This window comes from Vulpes vulpes, unplaced genomic scaffold (assembly GCF_048418805.1).
Source record: "Vulpes vulpes isolate BD-2025 unplaced genomic scaffold, VulVul3 u000000660, whole genome shotgun sequence".
NCBI classification, from domain to species: domain Eukaryota; kingdom Metazoa; phylum Chordata; class Mammalia; order Carnivora; family Canidae; genus Vulpes; species Vulpes vulpes.
In genome coordinates this window covers 34,934-53,416 of record NW_027325789.1, presented here as the reverse complement: position 1 = coordinate 53,416, position 18,483 = coordinate 34,934, and the positions used below count along the sequence as shown (strand labels likewise).

Below are 18,483 nucleotides of genomic sequence, written 5' to 3'. Positions count from 1 at the left end.
ACTTTGAATCTGATGTATGTATGATTTTATTAATCCTTAAAAGTGAAATGGTCTCATTATCAACCATTTTAGCAATCTGTTTCTTTGAGCTACTGAACATATTGTCATACAACAAATGTTTATTTTAAAAGGTGATGATGAAGATGATGCAGAAGATGAAAATAACATTGATAACAGAACTAACTCAGATGGACCATCTGCAAAACGGCCCAAACCACCATCTTAACAGTACTTTTATGAAATTTTAAAGACTGCGACTATATCTGAATTATCACACACTGACATTAGGAAAGACTTGTGCTCTGGTTTGGAAAAGCATTTGTTTTATTCCCCTAGGACAGTGTGTCAAAGAAAAAATTGTTTCTTTCCAGCAAAGAGATAAAATAAGTGTTTAGAAATTAATCTGTCGTCTTGAGTGAGAAATTTCAGACAGTGGAAATAAAATAGAATACTCAATGATGTATAAAATCCTCTAAGTTGGCAACTGAATTTTTATTATTGTTTTCTACTTTTTAAATAGCTACTGAATTGTGTGATCTTTTGGCTTCTGCTTGTTATTAAAAGTACTTGTCAGGATCTTAGTAACATTTCAAAGAGCCATGTGACATGAGCAAGTGGTGAAAATTGGATATTAAATTTGAGAATGGCAGTTCTGTGTAAGAAGAAGGAAAACAGGAAGAGAGAGAAGTACTGAAGAAGGAAATGAGGCCTTGAGAGAGACCCAAGGAAACCTGGAACCCACACTCAAACCAATAAACAGACACCCAGAGATAATATCACTCAACAAATATGTATTTAACTTCTACCTTAAGAGAACAAAGTTGGGTGTGCTTTTATGCTGTAACATGTTATATATATAAGCATGTTATGTATATAAACACAAATATAAGTCTTTAAACCATCGATATTGACTATAACTTAAGATATTCTCATCCTGTATCTATGCTTTGATTTTGTTTACTGAAGTACTATTGAATCCTTTAAAATACATATATATTTCTAAAATGCGTATGTGTTTTCCTTTTCTGCTTGTCAGTGGGACCAAGGCATTTATTATTTGCTGTGCATGTTTCCTGATTCATTTAGATCGCAAAGAAATCAAGTGGCATGTGCCTAAGGAAATGCAAATAGTTACAGAATTTTAGAGCTGGAAGTAACCTTACAGATTATATGATTCATTTCTGAGGTGAATTGAATCTTGAAATAGATGTTGGCCCTGAATTTGAGCTAACCATTGGCAGAGCTGGGTCGTACACATAGCCTTTAAAAGATTACCAAAAGAAAAAAAAAAAGATTACCATAGTACTTTCCCAGGTACACATTCTGAAATCTATAGCTTACAAAGTACATGCTATTGAGGAAACTGAACTTAGGTACCTTTTCTTATCTTTAAAGTATTGTTTTACATCAGCCTTCCACTAAGTGCTCTTATGTAATCAAAATACCAACTAGAAAAGTTTTATAAATAGAAGTTTCCTTGTTTAGTTTGTGATAATGTCTCTAATGTTGGCACTTTGACTCAGTTATTGACATAATTGTTTTCTTCATACAATCCTTAAAAAAAATCTACCAACATTGTTAAAATAGTTCATATATATATTTTTTTAGATTTTTTCTTTTTTAAAAGTTTATTATTATTTTTTTTTAGTAACCTCCACACCCAACGTGGGACTCAGACTCATGGCCCTGAGATCAATAGTCATATGATCTTCTAAGCCAGGTGCCCCTAAAATAGTTCATATTTGGGGGTACCTGGGTGGCTTAGTGGTTGAGCATCTGCCTTTGGCTCAGGTTGTAATCCTGGGGAATAAATAAAATCTTAAAAAAAAATTGTTCATATTTTTGAAGTAATAGCTGAACTTTGCTCCTGAATATTGTTCCTTTCTTTGTTTAGTAAATATATTTATAAAGAAGAAACTTCAAGATATTTGAGCTTGTGGTCCAGTGCTTTAAGGTCTGGGTTATAGGTTTGATCTTTTCCTTAATTTTAATACTGATTCTAACTCTATTACTGTCTTCTTCATAAGTGAGCTACATATGTGACAAATATCAGTGTGAAGGACCAGTATAGAAGAAATGCCTTGCCAGGTTTTCTAATCTGCTGCCTTCTAAGGGTACAAACATAAGCCACAGGTAAGCAGGAGAGTTAATCTGAATTTCTTTTGAATTTACTTTTGTAAAGAAAAGTCAGCCTCACAGTACTAGCTAAAAATAAGCTTGACACTAGACTTAGTTAAGTAATCTTTTAAAATTTGAGACATGGAGTGTAGAGTGTGAAATACATGGATATATGCAACATAATGGTTTTTCTTGAAGTGCTTTTGGGTTACATTAAGAAATAATATGTATTTTTTTTAAGATTTTGTTTATTTGAGAGCACAAGCAGGGAGAGTTGCAGGCAGGAGGGGGAGAGGGAGAAACAGACTCTCCACTGTGTGAGGAGCCTGATGCAGGGGCTCCACCCCAGGACCCTGGGATCATGACCTGAACCAAAGGCAGATGTTTGAGCCACCCAGGTGCCCCTAGAATCAAGATTTTTAATGTAAAAAATAAAACACAAAGGTATTAAAATGGAGTAATAGTTTTTACAGTCTCAGAGTAAGGAAGGTTTCCTAAGCGAGATTCTTTTTTAAATCCAGAAACGATAATAGAAGAGATTGGTTAATATGACTATACCATAATGAAAAACAGAACATTCTATAAGGTTGAAATACAAAGAGGGAAAAGGGGCAGCCCGGGTGGCCCAGCGGTTTAGTGCAGCCTTTAGCCCAGGGCATGATCCTGGAGACCTGGGATCAAGTCCCACATCAGGCTCCCTGCATGCAGCTTGCTTCTCCCTCTGCCTGTGTCTCTGCCTCTCTCTCCTTCTGTGTGTGTGTGTGTCTCATGAATAAATAAATAAAATCTTTAAAAAGAGAGGGAAAAGGTATTTTGTATTTTCAGCACAAATGACTAAGAATTATTGCCTTTTATCAGTCAGACCATAGAAGTGGACAAAGGAAGGGGATAGGGAGATCACAAGAAAAATACACATGGCTTTTAAATGAAAAAAGATGCTACTTCAATAAAATGAATACCACTTTTTACTTTTCAGACTGAAAGATCAAAAGTTTTGATGCAATATTGAGCTGGAAAGGACTTGAGGGTTATGTAGTACTGATGGTGAGAGTGATCTGGTATAAGCTCTTTGAAAGTCAAGTTGACACTTCTGTCAAAATGTTAGATGTACTGTTCTTTGAGCAATTTCACTTATAGAAATTTATCCAGTGATAACAGAACACATGTGCACAGATCTATAGCACTATTCATTGTAGCATTTATTCTAGGTATTACTACTGTAAAGAACCTAAGTGTCCGTTCACAGAAGACTCTAGTTAATTAAATAAAAATAGAAGATTAATACAGTAATTTTGTGCAGCCATTATAAAAGACCAAAGTATAGCTCTGTGTGTTAGAGACCAATCTCTAAAATATAATGTTAAATGAAAACTAGCAAGATACAGACTAGTGTGTTGAATGCTACTATTGGAGAATAGATACATATGTGGTATCTAAAAGGATAGCCAGACTGCTGCTGAGCAGAGAGAGTTGGGTTGAGACTAAGAGGGGGGATATTCTTAAAGAGAGAACAAGAACACTCTTGTTCTCTTTGCATTTAACATATTTTGGAAGCACCTGGGTGGCTCAATGGTTGGGCATCTGCCTTTGGCTCAGGTCATGATCCCGGGGTCGTGGGATCAAATCCTGCATCCAGCTTCCCATAGGGAGCCTGCTTCTTCCTCTGCCTCTTCCTTTGTCTCTTCCTCTCTCTGTGTGTCTCTCATGGACAAATAAAATCTTTTTAAAAAGTAAGCATATTTTGTATTTTTCTATACAAATACAGGCAAGGTTACTGTTCCTGCAAAGTTACTGAAACTATCTAAACACTTTTTTTTAAAGCTGTATACTCAACATGAGGCTCAAACTCATGACCCGGAGATCAAGAGTCACATGCTCTACTGACTGAGCCAGGCCGGTGGCCCAATTTTTTATTTTAAAAAGTCATGCTTTACATTTAATAAGGGCAGACCAGCCAAATGAATAGTTTAAAACATTTGTCATGTGAGTAATTCAGGGCAAAAATTAGCTAATCTAGACTTAAAAAAATCAAAACAGGAGTGCCTGGATGGCTCAATCAATTAAGCATCTGACTGGATTTTGGCTCAGGTCATGAGACTGAGCCCCAGGTTGGGCTCTTTGCTGGGCATGGAGCCTGCTTATGATTCTCTCTTTTCCTCTCCCTCTCCAAAAAAAAACCCAAAACACAAAAAACAGCTGGGGTGCCTGGGTGGCTCTTTGGTTAAGCAGCCAACTCCTTGATTTTGGCTCAGGCCATGATCTCAGGGTCATGGGCTCCACGCTTAGTGCAGAGTCTGCTTGAAATTCTCTCCCTCTCCCTCTGCCCTCCCCCACTCCCTGGCTTATGCATGTGCATACTCTCTCTCTCAAATAATCTTTTAAAAGAAATCCACATTTCCCATATGACTACTACTCTGTCGAAAAGGGAGAACATGACCTCTAAGGAGATTAAGAAACTGAGCTAACGTTTAAAAAAAAGGGAGGAGGGGTTTCTAAAACTGATGTGCCTAGCTTTCACCTTGAAAAAAATGCCCTCTACCCAGTGCATTATTCTCAAAATATAAAATGAATTTAACAGTGTTGCCGTAACTATTCCAGTTCTCAGGTGACCTTTAGGATCAGAATTGCCCTATTTAAAGACATGGCCCAGAAAACAGTGAATGCTGGAATGTAAGCCTCTATTTAAATTTTTTAAGTTTATTTATGATAGTCACACAGAGAGAGAGAGAGGCGCAGAGACATAGGCAGAGGGAGAAGCAGGCTCCATGCACCGGGAGCCCGACGTGGGATTCAATCCCAGGTCTCCAGGATCGCGCCCTGGGCCAAAGGCAGGCGCTAAACCGCTGCGCCACCTGGGGTTCCCTATTTAAATTTTTTTTAAAAAGTAGCAGCTCACATTGGGGCAGCAGCAAGGCCATTGAGGTACAGTTTTATTTTTATTTTATTTTTTTAATGTTTGTGGGTTTTTTTAAGGATTTATTTATTTATTTATTTAATTTATTTATGATAGACATAGAGAGAGGCAGAGACACAGGCAGAGGAATAAGCAGGCTCCATGCTGGAAGCTCGATGCGGGACTCGATCCCGGGACTCCAGGATTGCGCCCTGGGCCAAAGGCAGGCGCTAAACCAGTGAGCCATCCAGGGATCCCCCGGGGTACAGTTTTAAATAGAAATTTACTCCAATGCAAAAAGAAAAACAAATTTACTCCAATACTCAAAATTATGCTGGAAAGACTTGTCTTCTTTTTAAAATTTTATTTATTCATGAGAGACACAAAGAGGGAGACATAGGGAGAAGCAGGCTCCATGCAGGGAGCCCAATGCGGACTTGATCCCACGACCACGGGTTCACGACCCGAACCAAAGGCAGATGCTCAACTGCTGAAGCCACTCAGGTGTCCCTAACTTGTAAAACATGTTACCACTTTAAATGAGTGATTTACAGGCCCAAGGTATTGCCTTAAACAGCAGAGTACTGCAGTTGTGTGCTGTAGCTCTAAGAGGTTGGCATGACACTTGATGCATATGTTAGGGGTTTAGAAAACTTATCTTAAAGATCGTAACTTGAGAATTGCTCAAGGCTGTAACCACCACTTGTTTGTGAATGTGGTTCATGTATTTTTCTGCATGAATGAGAAAAAACCCAGGACAACCAACATCACAACCATTGGCAAAAATAAATGGACTCATTTTAAATCTTGGCCTCAGAATATATCACTACATGCTGAAACCTGAGAAAGCTTAACCACTAAACTTGAACATGTGAAAGATTAGGCTATGCACTTAGAAAATGTTATCTTTAACCTTTATTCTCTCTGGAGAGCAAGCTAGATTGTTTTGCAGTCTAATGAAAGAGGTATCCAGTGGCAATAAGAATCACTCATGGGAAAATTAATTATGAGCACCTATGTGCCAGGCACTGTCCTAGGCATGGGGTGTACAACAGTGAATAGACAAAATCGCTGCACTCGTGGAGTTTAGATTCTTTTTTTTTTTTTTTTAAGATTTTATTTATTTATTCATGAGAGACACAGGTAGAGGGAGAAGCAGGCACCCTGCGGGGAGCCCAGTGTGGGACTCGATCCCGGGACCCCGAGGTCACACCCTGAGTCGAAGGTAGACATTCAACCGCTGAGCCACCCAGGCATCCTGGAGTTTAGATTCTGAAAAAATGTGTAAAGTGTCACATGACGGTAAGTGCTGTGGAGAAAAACAGGGAAGGAGGATAATTTAAAATAGCTGGTCAGAGGCAGCCTCGTGAAACTTGACAACTGAACAGAGGTCTGAAGATGTGATCAAGCAGGCCAGGGCTGAGCACTCAAACAGAAGGTCCGTGCAGTGTAGAAGTCCTGAAACAGGCTTTTCTGGCGTGTTCTAGAATCAGCAGGAAGATCAGTGTGGCTAGAGTGGAGTGAGGGATGGAAAGTGGTAAAAAACAAAAATTGTCGAGGGCCACTTATTCAGGACTTTGTAAGCCATGTTAACTTTGCCTTTTATTCTCAGAAGGGAAGCAAATAGGAGGGTTTTTGAGAGGAGTAACATTTTAAAAGAATCCCTTGCCACTTGTCTGATAGAGCTTAAAGGGGCTTTAATCAGATTTTGGTGGGTAGAGAGGTGAGGAGCTTGGTTTAGGACAGGTTAAATCTCAGATTCCTGGCAAGACATCTTAGTAAATATCAAATAGGTGGTTGAATATCCAAGTCTGGAGCTCAGGAGAGACTCAAGGTAGTAACATAAATGTGGGCACTTAAAGCCATGAACCTGGATAGGATGAGCAAGGGGAATAGGTATAGAAATGAGAACTGGGGGATGTCAACATTCACAAGCTGGGCACAGCCCACAGAGAGGAACCAGCAAAGGAGACAGGAAAAGCTAGTGAGGAAGAAGGCAAACCAGGAGAGTGTCTAGAAGTGGGGTAACATCTGGTAGCTGCTAACCGCATGTGGCTATTTGAACCAATTAAAAATTAAAATTCAGTTCCTTAGTCACACTAGCCACATCTCAAGGGCTCATTTCATGTAGCTAGTGGCTACTGATTTGGACAGTACAGATAGATATCAAAACATTTCCATCATCACTAAAGCCCTATTGGGGAGTACTGGTCTGGAAACCAACTGAGGAAACTGTCTCAAGGAGGGTATCAAAAACGACTAATGAGGCTACTGAGCCTTGACCACTGGGTTTAGTTGGGTGCAAGTGACCAGGGACCTCTTGACAAGAGAGCAGTTTTGGTAGAGTGGAAGGAAAAAGAATGATAGAAGTATGTTCAAGATCGTCTGTAGGAAAAAAAAAAAAAAAAAAAAAGATCATCTGTAGGAGAGGAACTAGAACTAGAAAACACACTTTTCCTTGACCTTGGGCTCTGGCAGGCAGCTAGCTGTCTGTATGGTCATGTCCACGCTGACACTGCTCCTAGACTAGAGGGCCCGACAGGCCCAGCATGGAGCTCCCGGTGCTCCAGATCATCCCACACTGCCCTAGGAACAGCTCAGGACCATGACTATCACCAGAGGACTCACCTCTTGCTTTGTTTTCTCCTGCCATGGGGCTGGGTCTTGTCACATTTGGAGAGCTACAGGAAGCAGGAGTGAAGGGGACTGTCCTCTCCTTCACCTTGTGACTTGACCATGCTTTGTCCTGATCATACCTGAATTCTTAGCTGGCCTCCTAGGATCATGGCCTTCAATTACAGTGACCTCTTCTACAGTCACGACATCTTTATTTCTCCATAGTGATATCCTGGGACCGCATATATCACTTTATAAGGTCCCACTCTGTAGGGCCCTGCTTGTAACAATAAAGTCTATTTAAGCCTCAAAAACAAATAAACAAACAAACAAACATACAGACATCTCTCTAAAGATTTGCAATTCAAATAGCTGGGTGAGCTTGCTGCAAAATATTTGTTGAAGCTGCTCCAAAGACAAACAAACACAGCTGAGATGACAAATAGTTCAAACTTTATGGTACATAAAAATCCATGGCCCAGTGATTCTCAACCAATGATTCCAAAGCAATCATGTGAAGAGCTCTAAAAACACAATTGGCTTCTTCTCCCCTCCCAGAGATTGATAAAATTGGGAAGGGACCTTGGCATTATGTGAGGAGTTTTGCTTTTTCATTTGGATTATTCTATGATACAGCTCTAGTACAAGACCTATGCACTGTCTTAGACCAAAACAAAAATACTAATGCAGGATTCCCAATCATGGTCCAGAACTTGATGGAACTTTACAAATATGTTGGAGAATTTATAAAGTGATGGCACATGCTTGATCCAAAAGTGAATCATGCGGTATCGTAGTAAGCTTTCTAACAGTGTTTTGGAGATTGAGATTATTAAGTCCTCAAGAAGGAAATCAACACTAGATAATAAAGACTCTAACACTTCCCATTGTGAACAGACATACCAGTTTGATTATTGTATGTGTGCAATTACTCTCATAGGAGTGCTTTATCTGATGATTCCCCAAAGAAAAGCTTTTTATTAATTATAAAAGCTTTGAAATAGAATAAAAAATTCTAAACTTAGGAAATCATATTTTTTACTTTAAATCTGGTAGCATCTAAGGGTGCTACCCAGGCCACCTTAAGGTGGCACCCTTAGATGCTACCAGTCGGTTAAATGTCCAACTCTTGATTTTGGCTCAGGTCATGATCTCAGGGTCATGAGATCAGGCCCCATGTTGGACTCATTGTGGCATCAGCTTGAGGTCTCTCCCTCTCCTGTGCCGCCCCCCCAAAAATTTTTTTTAAAAAACGGTGGCATCTTTAAAACTAGAAGTTACATGGTGACTCCATGAATTAGATGTTTCTCCGATTTAGTTGCCTATTCTCTATCCTCGCACTTTTTTTTTTTTTTTTAAGATTTCATTTATTTATTCATGAGAGACACAGAGAGACAGAGACATAGACAGAGGGAGAGGCAGCCTCCCCACAGGGAGCCTGATGCAGGACTCAATCCTGGGCATTTTCCATGAAAAACACAACAGGCTTTATTTCAGATGTGGTTGCAAGTAAGGTGACTTATTAAGCAACTAGGGTACATAATTATTTTTCTCATTTCTAGAAGCAGATATTATTGACTAGTATGGGTACTAGGATGCTTGTCCTTTCCCTGAAATCCCTAAAGAATTTCCTGTATTTGCCATTTATCTAATCCTGTACTCACTGCTTATTGTACTATGATGTGCATTTGAAATAAATAACCTGACGTAATACACGGGTCTCCTCTCCACCAGCTTAATCTCCCCCTCAATCTAACAGAGCTAGATTAACCTGCAATCTGAAACCTAATAATTTTATTTGGAAATACTGAATTACTCCCACTCTACTTTTTTTTTTTAATTTTTTTTTAAATTTTATTTATTTATGATAGGCACACAGTGAGAGAGAGAGAAGCAGAGACATAGGCAGAGGGAGAAGCAGGCACCATGCACCGGGAGCCCGACGTGGGATTCGATCCCGGGTCTCCAGGATCGCGCCCTGGGCCAAAGGCAGGCGCCAAACCGCTGCGCCACCCAGGGATCCCTCTACTTCTTTTTTAAAAAATTTATTTATTTGAGAAAGAGAACACAAGTGGTAGAGAGTGAGAAGCAGGCTCCCTGCTCTGCCTGCTTCATCCCAGGACCCTGGGATCATGTGGGCCTCCATCCCAGGACCCTGGGATCATGACCTGAGCCAAAGCAGATGCTTAACTGACTGAGCCACCCAGAAGCCCCTATTTTAATATTTTTACTACCAAAGCAATCTGGTCTTGAAAACTAGAAATGGACCAAGCACTTACTTATCAGCAAATCTCAAAATGCTAGAATTTGAAGTATAAAAGATAAAAAAGTCCACTTCAGTAAAAAGGAATTACTACTTTATAAGACAAATGACAAACTCAAAAACCTTGCATTATATCAAGCATTTATGAAATGAAAAAACTGAAATAATTCTCTTAAATCATTTTTAAAATACACTACCTCAAGAGTAATCAAATCAAGCAAGAAAACTCAGTGATTTTCCTCAAATTATCCTTTTTTTTTTTCTTCTGAGAAGCAGTATAATGGAGTAATAGAGCTAGAGATCTGAAGCCAGACATGGATTCAAATCCTGACTCTTCCATGTCCTTGTTGTGTGACTATAGGCAAGCTAATTCCTGTGCTTCCTCTTCTGTAAAATGGCACTAGCAGCAGCACGAACCTCCCCACAGGCCTGTTTTGAAAAATGTAAATCACTCAGAACACAGTGCCTGCAATGTGCATACTACTAGTTAAGTACTCAAAAGATGCCAAGTGATTTGGTTATCTGACCCTCACAGAAACGGTATTTCAAACTGCTGCCTACTTTGGAGATTCAGTGTATTATAGCAAAAGATAGATCATTTCAGTCTCTAGCCCCCCTGGAAGAAGTGAAGGGAAAGTGAGATTGGTTACCTGGAGAAGGACCTGATCTTGCTGCTTTTGAGTTACAAAGGTACCTGCTCCATCTTTCAAGTAAAGCTTGCTGTGAAATGTTCAGCCTTCCATTCTAGTCAAATCAGACTTAAATGCTGAGGTTGTTAAAACACTTCAATTTTCAATAGCTCCTATGAATTGAGAAAAACCTTTAAGTAATGCCATTTCCATTCTTTGGCATGGCTAGGCAGACAATATCCTGAAATATGTCATTTGTGAGAAGCACTACAACTCAGTGGTTTAGGAACAAAGGTATCAGATGCCTCTGGCTCTGCTGCTCACCAGGTGTGTGACCTTAACAGGCAAGTTACTTAACTTCTTTACCTCAGTGTCCTTATCTATAAAATCTGGATAATAATTGTTTTCTTAGGGTTTCTGAGAGGATTAAAGGAGTTCATTCATGTAAACCTCTTAGAACAGGACCCGAAAGAATAAGCACCGAAAAAGGTTATGATTATTATTAAAATCCATCAGTGTAAAACATTTCCTTGGTGTTAATGACATTAACTGTATAAAAAATACATCTTGATCTCACCCAGAAAAAAAAAAATCCTAAAATCTGGTATTTCCATGTTTTAGTTAATTGTATTGGTACCAGACATGAGGTAGTAAGTACAGAAGCAAAGGAAGAAGTACAATGATCACATCTTTATGCAATTAACCTGTTGCCTGAAGACCGGAAGACTGGACCTTAGGCCAGAAAAGAAAATCAGAAGGATGATGACTTGGTAATATTTTAGAGGAGTGTCACACATCTGACAAGGACCAGACTAAATATTTTAACTGAATACCTCGTTTCCATCTTCTCTGTGTAAGATTTCTCAACTTTCAAACATTTACTTTCTTCCCAAGTAATCTTTTAAAAAACTAGTAGCATTAATAATGCTGATAGTGCCAGCAGCATTACCAAAAGGAAGCACAAACTTTGCTTATCAAGACAGCCATCACCTCAATAATTTTATACCAATTTCTCACAAACTGACAGTAAGCAAGCATAAATAGTTGGCCTAGTTACAACAGGTTGAAGTGGTGAAGTGGTTAGCCTGAAGAATTTTAAAGCAAGCCAAGTAATTGTATAAAATTTAAATTTTATGACCATGTTTGGACCTTTTTTACATTAAGCACAATGGAAATGTTCATATTCATTTTTCCCCATAGGAAAAATTTCTGAATCATCACTATTTTGCACAGTAGAATAAAAATAGGAGTTCAGGTACTTATTCAAGTTTCTAAAGAATGCAAATAACAGACACGATTTTACTTCCAAAATCTGAAGTCATCAACATGATTTTGTAGTACTGTATCTCGGGCTTCACTTAAAAATTCATTATTATTCAGATAAAGACAGCCCCCTAGTCACACTTTTTAGAAAGCCGCTGTCCCACCACAACTTCCTGAGGTCTGCAAAGAAACTGCAGTCTTGTGATCGGGCTCCATATGGTACTGGCAGTTTTTTAACTGTAATGAAAAAATGGTGACTGATTTTACGTGTCAATCAGTTGTAGTCGGCTGATCTGATTAGAAGCCTTGACAAATGCCTGGTGGCGATTGCAAATAACTGCCAAGCATATGGGGATAATACAGTAGCCCACTGTTTTGGGGTCAGCTCTCGTACAAGAATAAAGGAACAAAAACATTTGTAAGTAAGGTATCAGAAAAATAACTGTCCAAAACCAAAAAGGCAGGGAGAGTAAGCGAGCTTTCAAGGAGTGTGTCCATGTGGTTCCTTCAAGGGGCTCCTCCGGGTGCTGCTGAATGTGTTCCAAGGCCAGCCTGTTGTAAGTCTCATTGATTTCAAAAACATAGTAAAACGCTCCTGCGCTTGCTAACAAATACAATCCCACTCCAATCCATCCCATCCTCTGGCGGAAGTTCATCATTCTCCATGCTCTGTGCCTTCACATTAAGAAAAAAAAAAAAAAAAAAAAAGTTAGGGTGTAGTAAATGGTGTCAGGGCAACTATTCCCCATTAATGCATTTAAGCTGGGAAATAACTAAATCGACATTTACTAAGAAATGTAAACAACTCACAGCTTGTTTTAGGTAACAGTTATGAAAAAGTGAAGTTTCAGTATATATATATATATATGGACAGTGCTTTTTATGTGAATCCCACAGAACAGACCAATCACCGAACATCCGGCTGAAACAGGTCCAGCACACGTTCCCGTGAGGAACTGGAACTAAACTGGTTTCCTCAGGAAGACTTCGCTCCTACAGTCCCAGTAGTTTCTGACTGAACAGCCCTGTTTTGGACGGGAACGCTCGATGCTGCAAGTCAAACCAAAGTCGGAGCCCCCACGGTAGACCGCAACTCTTAAACACTTACAGTGGTCCCGAAAATCTTCCTGTCCCCACGGCAAGCGTTAAAGAGTCACTCAGTTCTGAATAATCGGGTGGTTTTGGCATTTCAGAGAAAGCCACCCTAAGAGAAATCCCCGGGGTCACCGGCTGGGAGACACGGGAGCGCGGCCGGCCCGGAGCACAAGCTAATTGTGATTAAGCACAGCGTGACCGCGCCAGTCACGCGGCGGCCCGGCCCCTGTGGCGGCGGCGGAGCCCCAGCCGTGTCAGCGGGCCGGGCCCGGAGGCTCCCCAGCCCCCCCGCGGGCCTCCCCGGCAGCCGGCCCCGCCCCCCGCCGCGCCGCAGCGCCGGCGGCCGCGACCAGAGGCGCGCGGGCGGCGCCGGGCCCGGGCCTCTCCGCCTCGCAGCGCCGGGAGCCCGGGGCCGGGCAGCGGCCACCCACCGAGCCTGCAGAGACCGGCAGCTCCCGGATCTCACCTTCCTGTCCCGTTTGGCCCGCCCGCCCGCCGTCCCGGATGCTGCCACAGTCGGGACTTCCGGCTCGGGCCGGAAGCGCGCGCGCTCCGCCCGTCGTGACGCCGGGTCGCCTCCCAGCGCGCGCCCGGCCGGCTCAGGTGGGGACGGGGGCGGAGGCCGCGGGCTTCTTCCCCGGAGCTGCTCGGTCCGGCTCCGCGTCCTCGCCCTGCGCCTCGCGGCGGGCCACCGTCCGCCCGGTCGCCCTCCGAGTGCGGGGAGGCCGGCCCCCCGCTGCGCCGGCGAGGGGCGCGGACGACTGCACGGCCGAGGGTGAGACGGCCGGGAGGTCGCTCTCCGGGGGGCCTGGCCTGGCGGGGGTCACCGGCCCCCGCCGCTGACCCGACTGCTTGGTGCTCGCAGGCCTCCGACCCGGACCTCACCTGGGGGCTGCGGCGGAGACACGGCGTGGAGTGCGGCGCCACCTGTGCCCCGGCCGGATTAGACTCGACATCCGCTGCTTGGGGCACCGTGACGCGGGGCTGAGGACTGGCGCGGGGGGACGGATGTGCGCCCTCGGAGGGCATCCCCCTCCCCACCCGGACCTGTGCCGTGGCGGAAAGCGAGGAGGCTCTGCGGGCCGCTGTGGCGCACTTGGGCGAGCACGGACTGCGCGGGAGGATGTTCCGGCGGGACGAGAACAGGAACGTAGCCTTGGTCCGGCTGACCGCGGAGAGACTACTCGTTCTCGGTCCCTAAGGAGATACCCGGAAGAGGGGGTGTCTGGAGAGTGATCTTTAAGCCGCCAGACCTGGATAATGAGTTTTTAAGCAGATTAAATGAATTCTTAGAGGGAGAGGGCACAACGTTGAGTTGACCAGAGCTCTTGGATATGGAAACGACCCTTTCGACCTAGGCCAGAACATGATCCCAGAGATACAGACCCCTATGTTGACACAAGCATTAGAGGGAGCCCTTCAGCCTGTACAAAAAGCTGAGCGTGTTCTCAGGCAGTGAGCCTCCAGAACCAGGAGAAGAAGAATTCGAATCCCGGCAGTTTCTTCATACTCCTCAGATGACGAAGACATGGCAGGTGTCAGATGCAGAGAAAAGAAGGCCATGGCTAGAGAGCCTCAGAGGCCCAGCATTTGATGTTACTCGTTTCCTCAAGATAAACAGTCCTTTCGTTACAGTTGCTTAATGCCTGCAGGCTCTTGAGCAGGTGTTTGGGGTTATTGATAATCCTAGGGAATTGCAGATCAAGTATCTGACCACTCATCAGAGAGATGAAGATAAATTGTCTGCTTACCTGCTAAGATTGGAGCCTCTATTACAGAAACTGGTAGAGAGAGGAGCAATTGAGAAAGATGTTGTGAATCAGGCGCACCTAGACCAATTCCTGGCTGCAGCCATCCACGGAACCCTTCGCAGGAATCTTGCTCTGCCACAGGCCGGCCCAGCCCCTGGCTTACTGATAAAGGATGAAGCAGCAGCTGAGGAGGAGGAGGAGGAGGCCCTTTTTCAGGCAGTATTAGAAGGGCATTTCTCCTGAATCTTAGGCAACCAGGAAGGGGTAGCTGGCAGCAAGCAGAGCATGAAGGTAGAACAGTCAGTGTACTCATGATAGATACTAATCAGTCCCTTCCTTGTGCTGCTGAGGAATTCATTCTGTACAGTTCCCTGTCTAAATCCTTTGTCATTTCTTTTTTTTAAGATTATTTATTTATTTATTCATGAGAGACAGAGAGAGGCAGAGACACAGGCAGAGGAAGAAGCAGGCTCCCTGCAGGGAGCCCTATGTGGGACTCTATCCTGGATCTCCGGGATCATGCCCTGGGCTGAAGGTGGTACCAAACCACTGAGCCACCCGGGCTGCCCTCCTTTGTCATTTCTGTGCCTATTTAATGTTTCCCAGATGTGTCACAGACTAGGAAGGATGTAGTTCTGCACTAGTATTTATGTATTTAAATTTACGTCTGTGAATTTATCATACAAAATTGTCCAGAGGGTCTGTCACAACATATGTATGATGCTCTGAGAGATGTCAGCTTATGTGATAACAGGTGCAACCATAGGATGTTGGATGTGATGATGTATCATAGATGGTTTTTAGGTGTGTATTGCCCTATATTTATTATCAAAATATGAGCCAGTGGTTAAGATGCTAAGTTATTTTCTGTTTGAATCACAATTGTACTGATTCTGTGCAATCAAAACAAGAGGCAGAATCAAATGCTGAGGCTGATAAGTTTGCAGCTGTCAACTCTAACCCTGGATTTCTGATATATGTCATCAGAACATTCAGTTCTGAATGTCATTCTAATAAGTGTTATAAAATGATCTATGTGAACTTATAAAATAAAGGAATGCTAATAAAATGACCTTCTTAAAATGTCTTATTTATACATCACAATTCCAAGAGATATTTCATTTGAACAGAGGGTTCCAAAAACATAAAACTGAGGGATCCCTGGGTGGTGCAGCGGTTTGGCGCCTACCTTTGGCCCAGGGCACGATCCTGGAGACCCAGGATCGAGTCCCACGTCGGGCTCCCGGTGCATGGAGCCTGCTTCTCCCTCTGCCTATGTCTCTGCCTCTCTCTCTCTCTCTGTGTGACTATCATAAATAAATAAAAATAAAAAAAATAAAACTGAAAACCACTGAGGTCACATAATCTTAGTCCCTTGCATATTTTCCTCTTAGTGACCAGGGGATAGAGAATAGTTCTTTTTCATTTTTTTTTTTTAAGATTTATTTACTTGTTTGAGAGAGAAAGAGCCTAACCACGGGGAGGGACGGAGGGGGAGAGAATCTTAAGCAGTCTCCTTGCTGAGCACAGAGCCCAATGCAAAGCTTAACCCCACAATCATGAGATCATGACCTGAGCCAAAACCAAAAGTTGGATGCTTAACTGGTGAGCCATCCCGGCACCCCTAAGGAGTAGTTTTCTAAGTGAGATTGCTGAAGGGACCTTCTGACATGGGGGAGTGAAAGAAGATCAAACACAAATTAATGCAAGGAGTAGGTCCAAATGCATCAGTGTCGAGTGTGGAAAGTGAAAGGAAAGAAAGAAAGGTTGTATGCTTGTCTATGACAGACTAGAATAAATGAAAGCTTTCCCGTGTACTTTCTCATTGAATCCTCTTAAAAATCTTGCAATATAGGAAAACTCAATTTCTCGCTCGTAGAAATGGGCACAGAAAGGTTAAAAAATACTTGTCCAGGGCAAAACAACTAGTAAGTGGCAGGTCCAGAAGTGTATCCTCTGCCCTCCTGCAAGGCCCATAGTCTTCCATTGCCAAAGAAGAGAAGCAATCACAAGGGTATGAGAACCCAACGGCTTCACAAACACGGCAGAAACACAACAGATGTTAACCATATTTCATACCTGTCTTGTATGCGTTAGTGTAGAGTTTGTTATTCTGAATCATTACTACAAACTAGACATTATGAGAAGCAGGGAGTATGAGAACCTGTAAAACCAGGCAGCCAGGAGGTTGGGCATGATTTAATGATTTGGTCCCTAAAAAAAAAAGTTAGTATGAAGAAAGTTTGAAAATTGCGGAAAAGTAAAGTAACGTCTTCCTCTTTAATAAAAATACCCCAAAGGACCAAATTTGGGATATACAAATTTGGTTTAGATTTAAAGGCATTGCAGAGTATTTCTGTTAAGACTGAATATCATGGTTTCATTCTTTATTAAGTCCTCCCACTATGGGAAGCTAAACACAGATCAAGCCATCACATTATGCCCCTTAGATATATATGATTTTTACTGGTCAAATTTACCTCAATAAGGTAAGGAAAAAGAAGCTAAATAATAGATGGTGTAGACTAGATACATTCAAAGGTATAACTGATCTTGTTGGTACCTGTAAGATACTTTGATACCTTAGTAGTGGGAAGTGGTATACTTGTATTTTGCTGATAGATACTGTGTGTGCACACTTGGGTGTTAATACACACTGCACCTCTCTACGTGAAGCACTGAATTGGAGGGTTTAGACTGTATAGTGAAATTTAGGTTATGTGGGCACATGGGTGGCTCAGTGGTTGAGCATCTGTCTTCAGCTCAGGATGTGATCTCAAGGTCCTGGAATCAAGTTCCGCATCGCCCTCCCTGCAGGGAGCCTGCTTCTCCCTCTGCCTATGTCTCTGCTTCTCTCTCTGTGTCTCTCATGAATAAATAAAATCTTTTAAAAAATAATAAAATAAAAACTATGTTTCAAAAATGTGAACAACAAAATACTAAAATGCTAACTGGTTGTGTTGGGATGATGGAATTATAAAGATGGTTTTCTTGCTTGCTACAAGTGTTTTTTTCTTTCTTTTTTTTTAAGTAGGCTCCACACCAAACATGAGGCTTGAACTCATGACCCTGAGAACAAGAGACACATGCTCTTCTGACTGAGCCAGCCAGATGCCTCTCACCTCATACCAGTGAGAATGGTGACAATTAACAAGACAGCAAACAACAAATGTTGGAGAGGATGTGGAGAAAGGGGAACCCTCTTGCACTGTTGGTGGGAATGTGAACTGGCACAGCCACTCTGGAAAACCATGTGGAGGTTCCTCAAGGAGTTAAAAATAGAGCTACCCTACAATCCGGCAATTGCACTGCTGGGGATTTACCCCAAAGATACAGATGCAATGAAACGCGGGGACACCTGCACCCCGATGTTTCTAGCAGCAATGTCCACGATAGCCAAACTGTGGAAGGAGCCTCAGTGTCCATCGAAAGATGAATGGATAAAGAAGATGTGGCCTATGTATACAATGGAATATTCCTCAGCCGTCAGAAACGACGAATACCCACCATTTGCTTCGATGTGGATGGAACTGGAGGATATTATGCTGAGTGAAGTAAGTCCATCGGAGAAGGACAAACATTATATGGTTTCACTCATACGGGGAATATAAGAAATAGTGAAAGAGATTATAGGGGGAAGGAGGGAAAATGAGTGGGAAAAATGAGAGAGGGTGACAAACCATGAGAGACTCCTAACTCTGGGAAATGAACAAGGGGTAGTGGAAGGGGAGGTAGGTGGGGGGATGGGGTACTGGGTGACAGGCACTGAGGAGGGCACTTGACAGGATGAGCACTGGGTGTTATACTATATGTTGGCAAATTGAACAATAAAAAAGTATATATAAAAAAATAAAA

The 18,483-nt window shown here is 42.4% G+C and overlaps 2 protein-coding genes across 5 annotated transcripts in view; one reads left to right on the top strand and one right to left on the bottom strand.

Moving 5' to 3' along the window:
* GON7 (GON7 subunit of KEOPS complex) overlaps positions 1-18,483 on the top strand; it is a 21,154-nt gene extending 2,671 nt beyond the window's left edge. The window contains exon 2 of one of the 2 annotated variants that reach the window (XM_072745595.1): positions 17,663-18,483. In XM_072745595.1, the coding sequence (XP_072601696.1) occupies positions 17,663-17,730 (68 nt within the window). In that variant the 3' untranslated portion in view covers positions 17,731-18,483. Of the gene's footprint in view, positions 1-131; positions 1,006-17,662 lie in introns of those variants that run through there. The other variant, XM_025982534.2, reaches the window with a different exon arrangement.
* LYSET (lysosomal enzyme trafficking factor) lies at positions 11,004-15,691 on the bottom strand. 3 transcript variants are annotated; one of them, XM_072745592.1, is made up of 2 exons: positions 13,344-15,691; positions 11,004-12,457 (listed from the first exon to the last, which is right to left on the bottom strand). In XM_072745592.1, exons 1-2 carry the CDS (start codon positions 13,904-13,906, stop codon positions 12,046-12,048), a joined length of 975 nt encoding a protein of 324 aa, XP_072601693.1. In that variant the 5' UTR covers positions 13,907-15,691; the 3' UTR covers positions 11,004-12,045. The 3 variants fall into 3 exon arrangements, with proteins under 3 accessions (XP_072601693.1, XP_072601694.1, XP_025838347.1); XM_072745593.1 differs by having other exon boundaries at positions 13,309-13,352; XM_025982562.2 differs by lacking the exon at positions 13,344-15,691 and adding an exon at positions 12,891-13,261.

Coding starts and splice junctions, on each gene's coding strand:
- LYSET (XM_072745592.1), bottom strand. CDS start 13,906: ATGCCCTCCGAGGGCGCACATCCGTCCCCCCGCGCCAGTCCTCAGCCC. Junction 12,458..13,343: donor GGGCCAAACGGGACAGGAAG/GTGAGATCCGGG, acceptor CTTAATGTGAAG/GCACAGAGCATGGAGAATGA.